Genomic DNA, 20843 nt, shown 5'->3' with positions numbered 1-20843 from the left:
AAAACAACAGCTTGGTATGTCTGGATCTGCTTTGAATGGGAACACAGATGGTAAAACCTTCGGAATTTCGCAGTTATCTCAAAATACCGATACCTATTCTACTGATAAGCTTATCGATACAGAAAACATGCAACATCAATCAAGTGTTAATACTGAAAAAAAAGTAGACAGAACTTTCGGTTTTTCTGAGGGTATTGTTAGTTACGACAGTAAACAATCAAAGGTCATCGAAAATGGAGGACAACATCAATTTCAGGTACAAGACAGTTATGGCAGCTCGGAGTTCATGGGTAACAAAAATATGAATGGACAAACTGAACTACAGTCAGTAGAAAATCTGGGTCAAACTAGTCATTCACAGCAAAAGTTAGGTCAAACCAGTCAGGTACAGGAAAGTAGTATATTTAAAGAACACAAAGTAATGCACGCCAGTAATGTGCACGCACCTATCTCAACAAAGCAAGCAGATAATGGTTATATCACACCAAAACATTCTGAAAGCACTAATGATTATGGTAACAGTAATTTCGAACATCGTATTCAATCTTCAATGAAAGCTATCAGTAAAGGCGATTCCAGTTACAAACAAATCAATGAAAACTCCCACAATGGTGCTCAGATGCCAGGAGCTGTGCTGAAAGATATTGTAGAATCACATGAGGTTAAAAGAATATATGGAAAAGCAATAGAAAAAGTTAATCCGACAGGCGTATATGGTACAAAGCGGGAAAATGTAGAGCCAATAGGTACATATAGACAGACCGAAAATGTCAACCATATAGGAAACAAATACGGTTTTAACATAGAAAGTACAAGAGCGACAGAAGTATACAGTAGTAGGATGGAAAAGTCCAACCCGACAGGAACGTATAAGGCGAAGTTGGACAAACCAAAACAGTCAGAAGTATATAGACTGAATAAAAACAGTATTAAGCCCACAGTTGCAGAGAATATTGTGATGAAACTAAGCAGCCCGTCTACCTACACAGCAGAAGAGACCAATACCAATAGATTAACAAGTACCGGTTCACTTTACCAAGGACAGGTCTTCTCTGCTCCTACTATGGCGTCTCGGTATTGATTCTGCAAACAAGCCTATTTTTTTTACATTTAAACGATAATCCATATTTAAAAAGACAGTTTTCAAAGCCCAAAGTCTGTGATATTTGTTTTGTTTTGTTTTGTTAATAAGTTAACTCTATTTATCCGTTTCATATATATTGTATATACGCTCATAATTATGCTATGTCATATTTGTTATCATAATGTTATTTATTATATAATTGTTTTCATTGTATTTGCATAGTTTTATACGATTTGCTGTTAATTAAACTTATTCTAATTTAATATTTGTTTTTTCTTTCACCTGACCATTTAGTAATGCTGAACCAAAAACAGACATTCAAATATAAGAGATATATAAGGTCGATCTATTATAAAAGATCTAAAACGTGTTGACATCCGAAATACATACCAACAATGCACATTTTAGGCAACCGGAACATACTTTACAGAAGTCAATAATTGTTAAAAACAATCTAATGACAAATTATAAATGTCTTTGAGGTTTTATATTTAGAAAGGTTGCCGTCTCATGGTTGTTTATAAGAATAAAGTGGGAAAGTAATTAAAAAACCTAATAACAGCCGCTAGCGAGAACGAGTACTGGTTTTTACATAAACAAAAATATAAGGAGGAGTTAAGCTACGTTTTTAAGCTACCCGTCTATAGCTGTTTTGAACTCAACCGTCTCATCTTACTACTCAATCGCTATAACAAATAACTTATAAAGAACATTCTAAATACCTTCTACTTGTGAGAGTTCCTTTTTGGTTGGTATTTGTCCTTTAGTAGCTGTCTCATTGGTGTATACCTCATTGTATTTCTTTGTAAGAAGAAACAATAAAAAAAAATATGGAAAGCTCTAGGCACTTATATATAACGGTATCGTAGAAAAAAAACTGTGATTCACCACTGATTGAACAAAATTGTAACACAATAGAAAGACCCACTGATTGAACAACATTCTAACACAATAAGATAAAAAAGAATCACAAAAATACTGAACTCCGAGGAAAATTCAAAACGGAAACTCCATAATCAAATGTCAAAATCAAATGCTCTTGGCTTTTTACAGGCATTGTCTTATGTAGAAAATGGTGGATTGAACCTAGTGATTATAGCTAGCACAATCGCTCACTTGTATGACAGTCGCATTAAATTCCATTATATTGACATCGATGCGTGAACAAACCAAACAGACATAATAGATAAAAATTTCAAAAAAGGGGTACTGCAGTCAATATTGCGTTTTAATGTTAATCACTATAAAAACAAACAAAGAAGCACAAAAAGGCATTATATCAAATTTAACAACCTCATTCATTGCTTTTTTTTATATGATTTGTTTTTATACCTTTGTTAAATCCACCTAAAAGTTCTAGGACCGAATTCCTACCCTGACAGGTACGCATGTACATGGTTAGGTTAACATTAACTCTGACGTAGGATCGTTGGGCGTTAATTAGTTTTTATCAGCATGTTAACGTAACACAGGTAGATATACAATACTTTTCTCGTTTAAAGTATGAAAGATATAGTCTATTGTTCTTTTAAACATATCCTCTACAGAATGTTAATTAAAAGTTTTCCTTGTCCTTCTTGTCGCTTTTCTATGACTTTTTTGTGCTGATTGTGAGTTTCTTTTTAAAAGAGCAAAGAAACACAAAAGGGCATACAGACAGAGCATAATTAGCAAAAATGAAAGACAGGAATACAAAATTATCATAGAACAATAACACAATGGCGGGATGTATAAGTACCGAGCCACGTTATATGTATTATAGAAGCACTAAAAGTATTATAGGCAAAGCACATGAGCAAAAAAAAGAAAGATAAGAATACCAAAATTATAAAACAATTATAACACAATGACGGGATGCATGAGAACAAGGTCACGTCAAATGAATATCACCAAAAATAGAATAAACAGTAAAATTCATATGTCTGCATCTGTGGCTAATCCCGATCTTGATCACATTTTAGAACTAAAATGCGCAAGGATGTGTCTTGTAGGCATCCATCGAAGTAAAGCGGGTATTTTCCTTGGCAGTCCTATGATGCCTCTACAACCTTTGGAATCTTTAATAATAGTTTTCTCTGTGATCATATCTCTCCAGTTATTATTTAAGGATCCATGTGTATGTCTGATTGAAACTCACCTGACATAAAGACAGATTTTACCGTTTCAGACAGATTCAACATCTCCAATATGTAGGCTGGTGTTCACCTAGCATTGTTCGTCCGATTGGTAATGAATACGCATTGCAACATTGCAGCTACTATTTTCAAATGTAAAAGCCACAACCCATTCCGTTCAGCCCTTATGTTCTGTAACAATATCTCAACTGCCCGAAGAAAAATATCCCAAAATGCGAAGGTTGGTGATAAGTTTACAAGAGTGTTTTCTGAATTCTTCAAACAATGGCAACCTATGTTCTTTAGAATTAGAAAAAAAATGTTCAATACCTTCAGTGCTTTTGGATGCTTCAGCAAATGAACTGTCACCGTCAAAGAACGTGTTCCATACATTTGGTTCAATATTCATTAAACGATTTTCGTCTTTACAGAACTTGAAGAATGCTTTTAAATTAAACAAAAGAGCCATTAAAGCCTCATTTACAAAAGTGAATCCATGAACACGTCTGGCATAGACCATTTTACATTTGGGCAACAGCATACAATTAATGTCAAATGTTTGCACAGCATATTGTTGACCAGCACGTTTTGACATATCTAAACATTGTTTCATAGTTGTAATTTAAAATACTATTGACATGTCGCTAGGCTTGGCATCTATAAACGAAGCATCGGCTACAAACGAAATTTCAGATTGAGCCTTTTGTAAGAACCGGTCCTAAATGGAACAATTTGTTCAGTGCTTTCTGTAAAAAATAGAATCAAATTTAAGTTTTGCCTCGGAAAAAGTGGCATAAAAATACCAAAGACAGGACATATATATATCTCGGTTTTCCATAAAAACAAGACACAATCTTCCCATAAACATCAGAAGAACGAGGAGTTCCATACCGTTCTGTTGACCTGTCGAAAGGTAAACATGCTATAAGATTGGTATTCGAATCATTCAACTTCAAAGACCCTTTATCCTTTATGGAATTTATGTGGGCGTTTAATAAATTTTGTTTATACTGAAATACAGCTCTAGCCATGGATTGAAAGGTATTATTACCATCGATTGTTTCAGCATTTTAAAAGTCAATATTTTCTGTCCCCTCCTGTATAATACGACCTACCTTTCCGAATAGAGCAATACCATAAGGTACACAGGACATGTCTTAGATTATATCTATTTCCAAGTTTGCTAAAGTAGTTGTAGTATAACTCAGTATCACTGTGCTTTATTTTGAAGTAAGTTGTAGTTTTACTCAGTGTCACTGTGATTTGTTTTGAAGTAACTTGTAGCTTGATACTGTATCAGTGTGCTGTGTTTTGAAGTAACTTGCAGTTTTCTGTTGCAGCACTGTGCTTTAATTTGAAGTGAGTTGTAGGTTTTGAAGTAACTTGTAGATTATACTGTATCAGTGTAGTTTATTTTGATGTAAATAGTAGTATTATACTGTAGTATCTCTGAGCTTGATTTTGAAGTAACTTGTTGTTTTTGAAGCAATTTGTAGTTTTAAACTGTATCACTGTGCTTTATTATAAAGTAACTAGTAGTTTTAAACTGTATCACTGTGCTTTTTTTTTAAGTTACTTGTAGTTTTGTACTGCATCACAGTGCTTTATTTTAAAGAAGCTTGTAATTTTATACTGTAACACTGTGCTTTATTTTGAAGTAACTTGTTGTTTTTGAAGTAATTTGTAGTTTTATACTGTATCACTGTGCTTTATTTTGAAGTAACTTGTTGTTTTTGAAGTAATTTGTAGTTTTATACTGTATCACTGTCCTTTATTTTAAAGTAACTTGTTGTTTTTGGAGTAATCTGTAGTTTTATACTGTATCACTGTGCTTTATTTTGAAGTAACTTGTTGTTTTTGAAGTAATTTGTAGTTTTATACTGTATCACTGTGCTTTTTTTTTTTAAAGTAACTTGTTGTTTTTGAAGTATCTTATAGTTTATACTGTATCACTGTGCTTTATTTTGAAGTAACTTGTTGTTTTTTAAGTAACTTTTAGTTTTATACTGTATCACTGTGCTTTATTTTGAAGTAACTTGTTGTTTTTGAAGTAACTTGTAGTTTTATACTGTATCACTGTGCTTTATTTGAAGTAACTTGTTGTTTTTGAAGTAATTTGTAGTTTTATACTATATCACTGTGCTTTTTTTTTTAAGTAACTTGTTGTTTTTGAAGTAACTTATAGTTTTATACTGTATCAATGTGCTTTATTTTGAAGTACTTGTTGTTTTTTAATTAATTTGTAGTTTTATACTGTAACACTGTGCTTTATTTTGAAATAACTTGTTGTTTTTAAAGTAACTTGTAGTTTTATACTGTATCATTGTGCTGTATTTCAAAGTAACTTGTAGTTTTGTATACTGCATCATAGTGCTTTATTTTAAAGAAGCTTGTAGTTTTATACTGTAGCACTGGGTTTTATTATGAAGTAGATTGTAATTTTTTACTGTATCACTGTACTTTATTTTGATGTAACTTGTAGTTTTATACTGTATCACTGTGCTTTATTTTGAAGTAACTTGTAGTTTTATACTGTATCACTGTGCTTTATTTTGAAGTAACTTGTAGTTTTATACTGTATCACTGTGCTTTATTTTGAAGTAATTTGTAGTTTTATACTGTATCACTGTGCTTTATTTTGAAGTTACTTATAGCTTTATACTGTATCAATGTGGTTTATTTTGAAGTACTTGTTGTTTTTGAATTAATTTGTAGTTTTATACTGTAACACTGTGCTGTATTTTAAAGTAATTTGTAGTTTTGTATACTGCATCACACTGCTTTATTTTAAAGAAGCTTGTAGTTTTATACTGTAGAACTGTGCTTTATTATGAAGTAGATTGTAATTTTATACTGTATCACTGTACTTTATTTTGATGGAACTTGTAGTATTATACTGTATCACTGTGCTTTATATTGAAGTAACTTGTTGTTTTTGAAGTAACTTGTACTTTTATACTGTATCACTGTGCTTTATTTTGAAGTAACTTGTTGTTTTTGAAGTAACGTATAGTTTTATACTGTATCATTGTGCTTTATTTTGAAGTAACTGGTTGTTTTTGAAGTAATTTATAGTTTTATACTGTATCACTGTGCTTTATTTTGAAGTAACTTGTTGTTTTTTAAGTAATTTGTAGTTTTATACTGTATCACTGTGCTTTATTTTGAAGTAACTTGTAGGTTTATACTGCATCACTGTGCTTTATTATGATGTAACTTGTTGTTTTGTACTGTATCAATGCGCTTCATTTTGAAGTAACTTGTTGTTAAGTTAAGTTGTAGTTAAACTTCAGAATAGGATTCACAAAAACCATGAGAGTTTGAATCTTCAATAAAAATGTTAGAGCCAAACTCATGGTATAATTGTAATACCAAAGCAAGATGAAATGGGGTTAACAGGTTTATGTCTAAAGCAAGTATGCATTCTGTTATTGCCAAGACTTTTCGCAGTTTGTCGGCAAGAAGTTTAGAAACATTACTACAATCTGTCAATGCGTATCAGAATAACGAGAAGGTACATATCATATTTATTGAACTATTATATAATGCAAAGTTTAAAATCCTCATTAAAGTTAACGTATAAGAAATACTGACTTAGAATGGCTTCGAAACTTTACAATTGGAAGTTTAAAGCATTTTAATTCGGAAAATCATGAAAATATCAAATTGAATGTAATCTAAATTTACAAATGTTGTAACCACTTCGTTAAAATAATACAGAGTGTGCTTTCCGGTTAAAGTGAGTGAAAATAGACAAAATTAAATTTTTTTAAGGAATTCTAGTTTTACATTTTGAATAAACAACGAATTTCAGTATTAAATTCAAAATCATATGTTAAAAGACAAAACATTTTTTTTTAAAGTCAAATTTTTTCCACTGTTGAAATTTGAAAAAAAAATCCAAATGTCTTTTTCCTTTCCTTTTTATAGGGAACTGCACCGCAAAAAATGTCTACGACCGTTAAAAAGGTTAGCTAAAGTTTTTGACTTTGCAAACAAATCGTTTTTAGCCTGCAGGTATGCCGGTCCATTATAAAAGTCGTAAAATAAGCACCTTTTTTCTTGATCTGTCACTCCACTACTACCTGTGATTACTCATTCCTTGAAACATTTTGGGTAATAAACGAGTATGAACATTTTGTTTTTGTGTACGGTGTACAGCAACTTAACTATGCACCGTACAGAAGGATTTATGTGGTCAGCTAAAAACCGTACACAACGCTTCTTTTCAGAATAAAATATCGAAAGAAAAAAATATGCATGAAAGATTTCAAAGCCAAATATTGATACAACTATACTTATTACACACGCACAATGGCTTTCTATCAGAAAAAGAGTTGCATTGAATATAGAATTGTATCGGATGAGACGAGTGACAACTTCTTTGACATGTTTTTAGTAATTGTTCTTGTTTTGGGAAAATAATGAGACATTTTTTATCATTAACCTAGTACGACCAAATCATTTCTTAAAACAATAATTATGTTTAGATTGAGATACACATTGATATTATGTAAACACAACAAAGATTTTCGTTACTGTGTGAGGTTAAAATCGATCACGCCCGCTTGGTTACATTTGTAGTACCAATATCCGCTGTACTGATGATACACGGTGTTTATGGTAACGGCAAACATTTGCCTTTATCTAGAGCGCTTCGATCCAAAGAATTGTCGTATTTTTCCTATTACATTTGTATAATCGAAATAATTCATGGGAGCTTGAACATAAAAAAAATGTATTCAAGCTCCCATGAATTATTTCTTAAGTATTCGTCACTTGAGATTTTTCGCTATATATTGTATGTAAAACTACATTTTTTAAAACAATATTTTGGGGTCATTTTTGGTTTGATTTTAAGCAACTTGGTACCAATAAAAGCAGAACTGTCACAGTATTTGTTTATTTGCTTAAAACAAAAAATGTGGATCATTTTCATTTTTTCGCAAGATACATGTAAACACAATATTTTTTTTCTGTTCAGAAATTTGCTATATATTCAACAAAATTAAAGTATAACAAGAATGTGTCCATAGTACACGAATGCCCCATCTGTGCGTCCGTTCGTCCGTCCGCTTCAGGTTAAAATTTTAAGTCAAGGTAGTTTTTGAAGAAGTTGAAGTCCAATCAACTTGAAACTTAGTACACATATTCCCCATGATATTATCTTTCTAATTTTACTGCCAAATTATAATTTTGACCCCAATTTCATGGTCCACTGAATATAGAAAATGATAGTGCGAAGTTCAGGTTAAAGTTTTTGGTCAAGGTAGTTTTTGATGAAGTTAAAGTTACATCAACTTGAAACTTAGTACACATGTTCCCTATGATATGATCTTTCTAATTTTAATTCCAAATTAAAGTTTTGACCCCAATTTCACGGTCCACTGTACATAGAAAATGATAGTGCGAGTGGATGGACGAACGGACGGACGGACGATCGGAGGCACAGACCAGAAAACATAATGCCCCTCTACTATCGTAGGTGGGGCATAAAAATTCATTGTATGTGTTTACATCGAGAGAAGACAAAAACACCAGAAGACAAATTCTAAACTATTACCAAATAAACGAACATATACTTTAGACAATTCTACGTCTTTTAACATGTTTAAGGCCTTGTTGATAAAAATCCAACCATAAATGCCTTCAAAATATTTTTTTTTTTAAAATGTGTTTTTATATGAAATATATCTAGCAATAAAATGCAGGTGATGAATACTTTTGGCCAGGTACTGTATTTCTTGGCACCTTCCGGCGTTGAAGCCACTTTGACATTTTGTTTCATAACAATTATTTTATCATTGTTGATATTTATTGAATAAATTTCAATACAAAAGTTACTTTATATATATAATACGGTCAAGAAAAACACACCAAAAATTATTTTCAAAACTTTTAGTGTTTTCTTGTTCAGGGTTGGAACCCCCTTTTTTTGGACTATTAATGTATTTGAATGAGCCCAGAGGACATATGGTCACAAGTTGAACCCCCTTTATCCTAGGTTTTCCCCCTTTTGGATAAATTGCAGGATCGGATCCGCCCCTGTATTTACAAAATATAGAAATATAGTAGAGCTACTCCGGCACGAAAATGAATCTATGAATTTAGCAACACCATATTATTATTTTCCGCGGGAAAACTGGGACCCATATGTAGTTTTCGAAAGTGACAAAACCACGGTTTTACACCTTTATTTATTGAAGCACTTGAGTTATTATTTACACTGCAAGATAATATCATACAACTGGATACAAAGAAATGAAGACTTCACTCAAATTAATGCAAAGATGTGCAGCAAATTATGATTTCAAGTTCAGTTCTAAAAATAGTAAAAGGAAGTAAGTAGTTAAAAACGAAACCGAAAGCTGGATTTCCCCTAGAAAATTTCCAGACACTGTAAGAATTCATGTAGTTTTGGTTTGATCTTTTGATATTTTACCTCGATGCATTGTAAGATTTCTTTATGTAAATGAAATTTGTATATTCCAATATTATAACCAGATTTACATTCGCATAATTATGTCAAGTGACAATTGAAGGGTTCAAAAAAACAAATTCATCATGTTGACATGCAAAGGAAAACCCAAGTATTTGTCAAATCTATATGTTCTCAACTTGTTGCTCTTTAGTGCTTTATTTACCCCTATCTGTACATTGTTGAAGTGTAAATCTCATTTTGTATAATTAGAAAATCAGAGTTAGGAAATGGCTACTTTCCTTCTAACATGTCTAAAAATATGGCTTTACATCTTATATCTGATCTGGGTCCCTCAGTGTTCTAGGATTTTTTTGGCACCTTGACTTACCACGGGTAAGATCAATAAAAAAATTACTTACCCATATCTAAAAGTTAAATCCGCCAACCAATGCGTCCGCTGCGTCGAGCTTTAGCTCGCTGCCCTTATGGCCGGGGGTCTGGGGGCCGCTCAAGGCCCCCAGAAGCTCTGGGGTAAATGATGCAAAATCCTGCATTCTAGCCATTTCCTGGCACCTTTTTCATGCTTCAGAAAGTACCCTTTTTTGTGATGTCAAATGATGTTTTGTATGAAGCAATGATGACTAAAGTGTATTGAAAAGTATTTGAATTATATGGCTTAATTGTAACTATATACCTATACCACCAGAAAAGTACATTGAACTATAACAGTACTTCACTGACTTTCATACCAATAATCCACTGTAAAAAAAATAAGGGACTTACATGCAACTCTTTTTAAAAATCAGACATGCTCTTTATAAAATACTGAATATTTTTCAGGCTGATTCACTGAACATTAATGATTAAAGATAAGTCATTTGTTGCACATAGATTTTAAATTTAAAAACTTTTATGACATGCTTTAAATTATATGTTGTGAAGTTTGTCTGAACAAAGCTGGATTCGGATACGATTGAATTTTGTACAAAATTTAAAAAAAACGATTTCTTACTAAATTTGACAAATATGTTATAGTTATTACTATGTCATTTATTAAGAGCTATAATAAATGCAACTGTAAGTTTATTTTCCTCCGATGACAAGAAAAAAAATCGTTTATGTCCCGATTTAAGCACCAGTTATCAATCCGGATTTTCCGATTTTACCGACACTGTGACCGACTTTTAGAATGATAGAAGAATGTGGTCTCTTTTGCGCTTGATTACACCTAGTAAACGAGTGCTTGAATAAAAGCGCCGATAGACATCGACAAAATCTTCGATCTTTTATCAAAGTTTTTTCTCGTGATTTAATAAAAATAAAAAGCAGATATGGGAAAATTGAAGAGGACCGGGAAATTTCAAGAGTTTTTCGGCTTCCCCGAACTTGAAAATTGACTTACCACCGGGTGACAAAGGCTAAAAAATGACTTACCCGTTGTCCTAATCCACTTACCCCGGGTAACGGGTAATGGGAATCCTAGAACACTGTCCCTGTTGAAAAGAATTATCCCTTACTTAAAGCTGTGTCCCTGTTAATCATTAGGGACCAAAATGTGTCTAAATTTGATATGGCAAACAAAATATTATTACTAATGTGTAAATTCCGCTAACGTGCTGTAAAAAAAAAATAGGGTAGGTAGACTAGGCAATATATAAAAACATTTTTTAGCTGGTTTCTACTAGGGAATCAGTTTCACTCTATCAGTGCTTGTTCCAAAATGGCATAAAATGTGTTAGGGTAGGTAGGATAAGCGGAAACATGTATTATTTATTTTGGCCTAAATTTCATGAACTTTAAAAATATTGATACCAGAAGTGAAAATCCTGTATTATTATTAATTATGATAAATGATGTATAGTCTGCATGCATTAAGCATGTTAAGTACAAACATAAGTAGTTTAGAACATGGTTATTGAAAATAATTCATTTAAGAATATACAAATGACAATGTCTTGAATGACAATAATTTTACATGAAACAGTAGGTTTTTCTTCAGTTGTTTTCATGATTTGTATTTGCATAATTAACTGCTAGTATCAAATATATATATGGTCTCTATTTTTGTAGAAAAAGAGTTTCAGATAAATGAAGTAATGATATGGGAGATCAGCAATCAAAAGACTTAGAAGGACAACAAGGTAAAGTACAGGTCTCTATAAGTACATGTAAATACAGTACAGTAATATATATAGTATAATATAACAGTAAAAATTTAACAATACTCATCATGCTCATGTATAGTTATTATTTTTTTTTTATTACATAATTAAAATTATAAATCTTTTTCTCTTACAAATTAAGTTGATGTAGACTAGCTTGTAGCTGAACTATAAAAATGATAAAAAAAAAAAAACCAGCTATAATTTGTGACTTTATTTGTTGCTTTGTTGTAAGGTCTAAAAATTCAATTAATTGAATTCTTCAAAATGTTTGGGAAAAGGTTAGAGCTGTTTGTATGATAATTTCATTACATGACATATACATTATACTATATAACGTATATTTACCAAACAAAAACAAACGACAAACACATCATTAAAATACTCTTCATCATTTTGATTAAGATATCTAACTAATGTTATTGACACAATGTGTTAAAGTCATTATTTATGATATTAGCAGGTTTAGTTAATTCAGAAGAGCATCCTGAAGAGAATGTGCCTTATCCACCCCAACATAACTATAACAGAATGCATGGGAATACTATACCTAACGGTTATGTGTTTGACTCTGGTGGGGAATCAGATACACAAAGTAGTTCATCAAGTTCTGGAGCTAGACCAAAGTACTCAGGCTTAATGTCACCAAGGGATTCAATTACTGATAACCATATTGGTTCACAGTCCAAAAACATGTCAGGATTTTCTGAGTCAGTACCAGACCTTTCTGAAAAGAGTGCTAAAAATGACTGGAGCAGGATAAGGGATGTCAGAGAAGGGTACAAGAGTAAAGATGACAATTTTACACCCCATAGAAAAACTTTTAGATCAAACAAGAATTTTAATGGACAAAGAAGTGTAAATAATCCACATGCACACATGAGTGTTATGGAATCAAATAGTCCTTCACAAAAACAACAACATTCACAATCTCTTAGGCAACAAAACATTACTTCACCAAACTCATCACAATGGGGACATACAGTGTTTCCTCACAAAAGTGTTGAAGCCAGTAAAGTAGGATTATCTGCATCACAACAAGTGTTTTCAAACTCGGCTTCTGTTAGAGTAAACCACAAAAAGCAGTATACAGGAGAACAGGAACCTGTTAGGGAACAGGATAGAATCAGTCAGAAACCAAAAGTTAATTCATCAACTGTTAGCATGAATAATATAAATCATGTAAATGTTCAAGAGGCTTGGAGTCAGGTAATGTAATTAATATTATTAAACTGTATAAAAAGCAAATAGGGAAACAGCCATATATAATCTAAATTTTGCATTGCATTTGATTGTTTTGGTGCCAGAATAGCATTTTAGAAATTTTTTAAGTTCAACATGTTCAAAGGGACAACTTGATGAAAATAATCATGATAATGTCGTGTTGAAACCAGATAAAATGATGTTTGTAACATAAACAACATTGTTCTATATTTATTGTTTTATGTTTTATATTACAAACCAGAATAAGTTTATAACTTATAAGACTTTAGTTAGATGTCATTTATTTGCTTCAGATGTTTTTGCTAGCTCAGCTATTTATCATGTTTATAAAGTTCCACAAGAATGGCAGCTTATGTTATAAACCCATTAAATAAAAGTGGGTCCCATTGAATTTTGTAAAGCTAAATTAGTCAGCAAGCTGCAATAACAACCCTCCCATTTGCTTTACACAACAGCTATAATGTCAACCACTTTCACCTTAATTCTCTGAGAAAACAAACAATATACATCAGTGTGACAGTAACCCGGCAATTCCATACAATAACATGAAAAGTTTTCAAATGTCGTCTTTAGAGGTTATTGTACAAAGTATGTTTATTTTCTGTGTGATAAAATTTTGAACATGATGAAAGTAGTATAATTTTTATGCCCCACCTACGATATATAGTAGAAGGGCATTATGTTTTGTGGTCTGTGGGTCTGATTGTTTGTTCCTTTGTGCGTCTGTTCGTCCAGCTTCAGGTTAATGTTTTTGGTCAAGGTAGTTTTTGATGAAGTTGAAGTCCAATCAACTTGAAACTTAGTTTACACATGTTTCCCATGATATCATCTTTCTAATTTTAATGCTAAATTAAAGTTTTGACCCGAACTTCAGGGTCCACTGAACAAAGAAAAAAGATAGTGCGAAGCTCAGGTTAAAGTTTTGGTTAAAGTTTTTGGTCAAGGTAGTTTTTGATGAAGTTGAAGTCCAATCAACTTGAAACTTAGTACATATGTTCCCCATAATATGATTTTTTTAATTTTTAATGCCAATTTAAAGTTTTGACCCCGATTTCACGGTCCACTGAACAAAGAAAAAGATAGTGCGAAGCTCAAGTTAAAGTTTTGGTTAAAGTTTTTGGTGAAGTTAAAGTACAATCAACTTAAAACTTAGTACACATGTTCCCTATGATATGATCTTTCTAATTTTAATGCCAAATTAAAGTATTGACCCCAATTTCATGGTCCACTGAACATGTAAAATGATAGTGCAAGTAGGGCATCCGTGTACTATTGATGCATTCTTGTTTTATGATATATCTAACAATTTTTCAATATATACAAATGTATTAATTAGACAATTATATATTTCATAACCAACATAATCCTGAAAATATACAATGTTGTGTATGTATATCCTTTTTATAGTTTCAGCAGATGCAACAATCACTAGAACAGTTACAACAAAGTAGTAATGAAATTCTACAGGATCTTGACAATGAGGAAAGGTATTATTAACAGTATTATGATAGATAAAAGGAAATGTATGTATATATATATATATATCAACGAGACAACAACCTCACAACATAAAAAACCAAAAGACATCTTTAAGTCAACATTCAGTCCTCAAAAATAGACAAAACTGTGTCTATACAATAATTTATTTGTCTGTCCATCATGCAATTGGTTTGTGTTTTCTTACTTTTGTTTGCCTTAACCAAATGATATGAAACTTATTCAGATCTAATGATTATACCACCAAACACAAACTTAGTATCATGTAAAACTATTATGTCAATTGAATATAAAAAAAGAAGATGTGGTATGATTGCCAATGAGACAATTCTCCACAAGAGACCAAATGACACAGAAATATACAGCTATAAGTCACTGTGGTTTATTCTGTATGTTTTCCATTTTTTTTCCATTTCAGAGAAAATGAAAAATGGATATCTGTTATTAACAAGAAAGCTACAGGTAATTTAATAGTAATTGTTATTTGTTTTGTCTTGATTTACAAGCCAAACAGATTCTGAATATTTAACTGTACTGTTCACAGCCTGTATGAAACAACTTGAATGCTTAGATATATGCCTTATAAAAGTAAGGAGAAAGCCAACTGTCAGTCTCTTTTGAGTATTTTCCTGTTGTGAATAAAATTGATAAATGATTTAATTTTTGTTCTATTTTTTAGGTATTGAAAATCGTTTACTGAGAATAGAAGAGAAGACAAAGGACGATGAATTAACACTTCAACAGTTAGCAGATCTTGTCAAAACAATCAGTGGAAAATTTGATGATATAGAAGATATTTTAAATACACTGTCCATTCCTAACGATTGTGATGATGTGAACAATGTTGAACAATTAAATGATGAATCAGCATCTGAGAATGTTTCAGTAATGTCTGTGCCTGAGGAGGTATCCCCACTGACAGTTTCTGAACCAATGTCTGATGGAACAGTGTCCAAACCAATGTCTGGAGGAGGTAAGGAGGAATCAGACAATGTAGAGGAAGAATTACAAGACATTAATATTGATTATTCCTCTTTGCCAAATATATCCAAAGATAATAGAGGTTATAAACAAAGATGTACGGGAAGGAGTGATGACAACAGAAGACAGATAAGGAAAGATAGAAAAAATAAAAATAAAAATGCAAAGACAACTAGTGAAAGAGATCACGAACAGTCAGTTCAATCTCGTTCAGGAGCTTCTTCTTCAAATGTTACTGTTAGAAAAAAAGAAACAAAGGAAGCATCTAAATCAAGTGATCAAACAAATTCACCAGCTAGACGGGGGGAGAAACAGCAACCTACTACATCGCATCAAACTACTTCACCTGCAAGACAGGCGAAACAACAGCAACCAACTACATCGCATCAAACTACTTCACCAGGAAGACCTCCAGTTGTTAAACAAAGGTATTCAATATTTTCCATTGCTTTTTACATTACATGTTTTATGTCAGATAGAAAAACATTTGTATGACCTTTTTATAATAGTAAACAAAAGAAAGATGCAAAAATTAAAGGGGAGGTAAGCAAAGAGGGAAAAAGTAAAACCTCTGTAATAATATTTTTTTTAGTTACATTCATATTAATTACCTGGCTTTGTATCCTAAATGCAGTTTTAATACATAGAATATATTGAAACTTGAAACTGATAATTATTTGTTAGAAAATACATATAGAATTCAGGTACAAAATATCAAAAATGACATAAAAGAAACAGAATCAAAAACATGTCAGTCCCAATAATGTAGATTTATAAGCTAATTAAATAAACAGTTTGTCAATACAGTACATTTGCTTCAAGTCATTTCTTCACCTGAGGTAAATGTTCATTTTCTGTACCCTTGAATCATAAAAATAAAAAGAGAAAGGTATATATATATCTATACCACACAGGTACCATATGATAAGTTTTGAATCATGAACCTTAGTCAGTACTTCTATATATACTGATGATTTTAAAGTCATTTGTAAGTGATATAGACTCTTATACAAAATAGCTGACTATGCAGTATGGGCTTTGCTCATTGCTGAAGGCTGTACGGTGACCTATAGTTGTTTTAAATGTCTGTGTCATTTGACATTGGCAATCATACCACATCTTCTTTTTTATATATCTGTTAATACTTATTTAGACTAACTCTAAACTAGAATTTAGGAACGCAACTACAGAAAATGTTTGATTTTAACAGTAGTCTAGGTTCCTGATAAATTATTCTCAAAATGATATTTTAGAATGTAATTTGCTTGTTCAATCGAAAATATTAAACTATGACCAAGATAGAAGATTATTTTTATGATATTAAAAAGAAATAGGTTTCACACTTTGTGAGAATTTGCTATTTGATACATAATAATAATGAAATCGCCATAAATTACAAATAGATAACGCTAGCTGATCGATATCTAGTGATTTCTAATTCTGACTCTTTACGAAATATTTTAAGTATCTGACTTGATATTTCTGTAAACATCATACTCTTAAACATGGCATGTTTAAATATTATCCTCTTCTACTATATATATATATAACTGATGTTCAAAGAGAACTATCATTATTATAAGGAATTTATTGAAATGAGTCTGAGAAGGTCTTCTTTTCCTTTTCAGTAAACCCAGTTTAGCATCCAGTTATAGTCTTCCTGATGATAGAGATGATTATAGAAACCTGGCTGTTCTGGCAAGTGGTAAGGCATAGAATAAAACAGTCAAATATTCATTATAAATAGAAACCTGTCTGTTCTGTCAAGTGGTGAGGCATAGAATAAAACAGTCAAATATTCATTATAGAAATCTGGCTGTTCTAGCAACCGAGTGGTAAGACTGTCTGTTCTGACAAGTGGTAAGACAAAGAATAAAACAGTCAATATCCATTATACATGTTATAGAAACCTGGCTGTTCTAGCAAGTGGTAAGGGAAAGAACAAAACAGTCAAATATTTGTTATAGAAACCTGGCTGTTCTGGCAAGTGGTTACGCAAAGAATAAAACAGTCAAATATCCATTATAGAAACCTGGCTGTTCTAGCAAGTGGTAAGGCTAAAAATATAGCAGCAAATATTTGTTATAGAAAACTTTATTTTTTTGGCAAGTGGTAAGGCAAAGAATAAAACATTCAAATATCCATTATACATGTTATAGAAACCTGGCTGTTCTAGCAAGTGGTAAGAGAAAGGATAAAACAGTCAAATATTTGTTATAGAAACCTGGCTGTTCTGGCAAGAGGTAAGGCAAAGAATAAAACAGTCAAATATCCATTATAGAAACCTGGCTGTTCTAGCAAGTGGTAAGGCTAAAAATATAGCAGCAAATATTTGTTATAGAAAACTGTATTTTTTGGCAAGTGGTAAGCCAAAGAATAAAACAGTCAAATATTTATTATGCATAGAAAATTGGCTTTATTAGCAGTAGTTTAATGTAAAAAACAGTCACATATTCATTAAAGAAACCTGGCTTAGTCTACAGTTCTGACTAGAGGCCAGGGGTTAAAAAATTTTGTTACAGCTAACTAGCCCAGGACTTATTGGCAGCAGGGTTTTACTAGCCCTGTTGGAAGAACTGCTAGTCCATCAAAACTGACCTGCTAGCCCTAGTATGCCGTAAAAATCAAGAGTTTGCTGCATAATACAAAGTGGGTGTCCTTTGTTTTGAAGGAGACATTATACACTGTATTTAATATTTTTTGTTGTTCTGTTATTTATTCTTTTGGTGCTTAACATAACTTAGTTTTTCCCACATTCAAAGCAGACTTTTTATTGGCGTGCTTTTGGCAACTAACGGCAATATTCACAGAGTATTGACTGTTTTTTTTTTCATCAGCAACAGCCATGGAACCTTGCCAGGAGAATCATTGTGTCCCAGTTCTGCCAACTTTTCAGGAAGTGAATTCGTGATGTTTTTGCCAAATTGTAAAGATCAAAGAGAAAAAACAATAGATCAAAGGAAAATGCCGCCAAATAAGCATGAACATGTACGTGTGAGTCTCGCGCTAAAGACTTGACAGCCCTGCTGTCCTGGGTTGAGTTCAATATCGTAGCAGCTACGTAGTGCTACGCAGATTTTGACTATTGAACGTGTAGCTATAGACTAGTTGTTACATAGATATTGATAGCAGCTACGTAGCGGCTACGACATTGAACTCAACCCTGGACACTATTATTTTTTTTTCCGCGGCTTTTCCCTGTCGTATTTAGCATTTGTGGGGGATGAATTTTCAGCCTCGTTACTCCCTTCATCTACCGTTTTTCGTTTTGAAACTGACGAAGTTTCCTGGGGTTCCCGTACTACTTATTAAGAAATATTTTGTTGCATGGTTTCGTGCTCAAGAGCTGTGCAACAAGACAGGTCAATACCAATCAATACATCATACCCCCAAATACCGTTAATTGAAAATCTTGGCACGATTATCAATGTACAATACCCCAATCCATGGTATGAGAAATCGATATTTAAAGTACGAGAATTGCAATCAACACATGATACCAGGCCACCCAGACATGCCAGAGTTATTTGTTCTATTTTTAAAATATATATATGTACAACAGGACCTGTACAAACCAGTTCAAATTATTGGAATCCCGGATGACTTAATTGAATCGAAATGGCTAACATAGAATAGTGATGAAGGGATTTTTCACTTTCTATTTTGGAATTGTCAAGAATTTTTTGTTACTAGTCCGTCAGGCATATCAGATTACACATTTTAATTGCCTGAGGCTTAAATGATCTAGTCCCGGGCGTCGGGCTAGTGGATTTTTTAACCCCTGGAGGCAAGACACAGAATGACATTATAATGATTAAAGTGTGTTAAACTGTTTTTTAAGCAGTTAAGCTGCTTTATGCGAGCACCCTAGATTTATGTTCTACCCAATAAATGCTGAAATATGTGCCACTTTTATTATCTGGGTGGCTATCATGTTATTTATAACTAATTGGACACTTTTGTCATACTTTTTATTCTGGAATATAAAAAATATTATCATAAAAACGTTAAATGGTCGTCGATTTTCCCAAAAGTTTTGAAGTTGCACATAGGAAGTAGTGCTCGATAGAAATCCTTCTATAGTTTATTATCCCCTGTGCTGTTGGCTAAGATGCCAAAGAACAATTGTATGAAATATTTGGTCGCCGAAAATCTATAAAGATGAGTCGTTTACATTTCCCAAATGGCAAAAGTCGTAGGAATATTGTTTGTCATCGATACGTATTACATACGTCAGTAGTCTATTAATAAGTTGGCGGCAATTTCAAATTACATAGAAGACGAAATTTACGTACCTTTTAAATTGAGAGGATTCTGATGATCAGGGCTTTTGGTGGCTTCAAGTGCCGGCTACTTCACTGACAAAAATATAAATTCAAAAAGATGAAAAATATCTTTTTCAAATTGTTTACAGGCAGCCGAGAGACGTATTGTCGCAAAGTCACTGTCACGATAAACAAGGGTGAAAAGTCAGTGTTTACCGTGGGCTAAATATAGTTCACATGAATTCAGGTCACTGATTGGTTGTCTATTTAAAGTCAAAATGCATCGTTTCTTTTCAAAGATAACAAGAGAGACGTTCCGGTGGTCATTAAACGATAACAATAGAGACATTCTGATGGGCATTAACTCGTTGACTTTTTTTTTGGCTTTTAAAACTTGAAGACAATCAGATAGGATGACAATCTTATGTTATGGAATAATATCAGTCAAATTAAAGAAAGTGTAGTAGATCATATTGTTCAGAATCTGGAAAACAGTATCTTTTGAAGTTCATTTGTCAAAGCCCATGTGGTGTTCAGAGAATCAAGGTCAAAAACGAAAGTAGAATATTGTCGACTCGACCTCAAATAAATAACATTTCCAAATGATTTATGTATCAGACTTATTGAACAGTTTACAAAAAAAAAAGAAAATTAGAGGATATATCAATTTTCTGTCAATGCTTGAGAAATAATTGTATGATTTAAATATGCGTAACAGTCTTTAGAGAGAAGAGGGGGGTCATTTGTTTACAAATGCACGTAGTTATGGAAAATAAATCGATCAAGTTTTATAACAAACCGGATTATTATATAAATAAAACTCCTTTAAAAGTAAATGAATTTTAAGCATAAGGTAATAAAAATAAAAAACTATAACATAAAAAAAATGAAATTTCTTTGAGATTTTTTTTTCTTTCTTAAATTTCATACATAAAAAATGGTCAGTTGAAAGATGAAATTAGGTGCCAGGAGATTGCGAGAATGCAGGATTTCATGCTCTATTTATGCCAGAGCTTCTGTGGGGCCTTTAGCGGCCCCCAGACCCCATGCCGTAAGGCACCAAGCTTACAGCTTGGTGGGAGTCTGGCTTCGCTG

The 20843-nt window shown here is 32.3% G+C and overlaps 1 protein-coding gene across 4 annotated transcripts in view; it reads left to right on the top strand.

Annotated features, from left to right (window-relative positions):
- The first annotated feature begins 9562 nt into the window (after positions 1-9562).
- The window catches only part of LOC143071682 (uncharacterized), a 50466-nt gene continuing 39185 nt past the window's right edge, over positions 9563-20843 (top strand). For 2 of the 4 annotated variants that reach the window (XM_076246164.1, XM_076246161.1), the window contains exons 1-7: positions 9563-9651; positions 11690-11760; positions 12242-12990; positions 14413-14492; positions 14921-14964; positions 15182-15911; positions 17112-17188. In XM_076246164.1, coding sequence (XP_076102279.1) covers positions 11721-11760; positions 12242-12990; positions 14413-14492; positions 14921-14964; positions 15182-15911; positions 17112-17188 — 1720 coding nt within the window. In that variant the 5' untranslated portion in view covers positions 9563-9651; positions 11690-11720. The remainder of the gene's footprint in view (positions 9652-11689; positions 11761-12241; positions 12991-14412; positions 14493-14920; positions 14965-15181; positions 15912-17111; positions 17189-20843) is intronic. The other 2 variants (XM_076246162.1, XM_076246163.1) reach the window with 2 other exon arrangements.

The sequence above is a fragment of the Mytilus galloprovincialis genome, chromosome 4 (genome assembly GCF_965363235.1).
Source record: "Mytilus galloprovincialis chromosome 4, xbMytGall1.hap1.1, whole genome shotgun sequence".
NCBI classification, from domain to species: Eukaryota; Metazoa; Mollusca; class Bivalvia; order Mytilida; family Mytilidae; genus Mytilus; species Mytilus galloprovincialis.
This window is presented reverse-complemented; position numbering and strand designations above follow the sequence as displayed.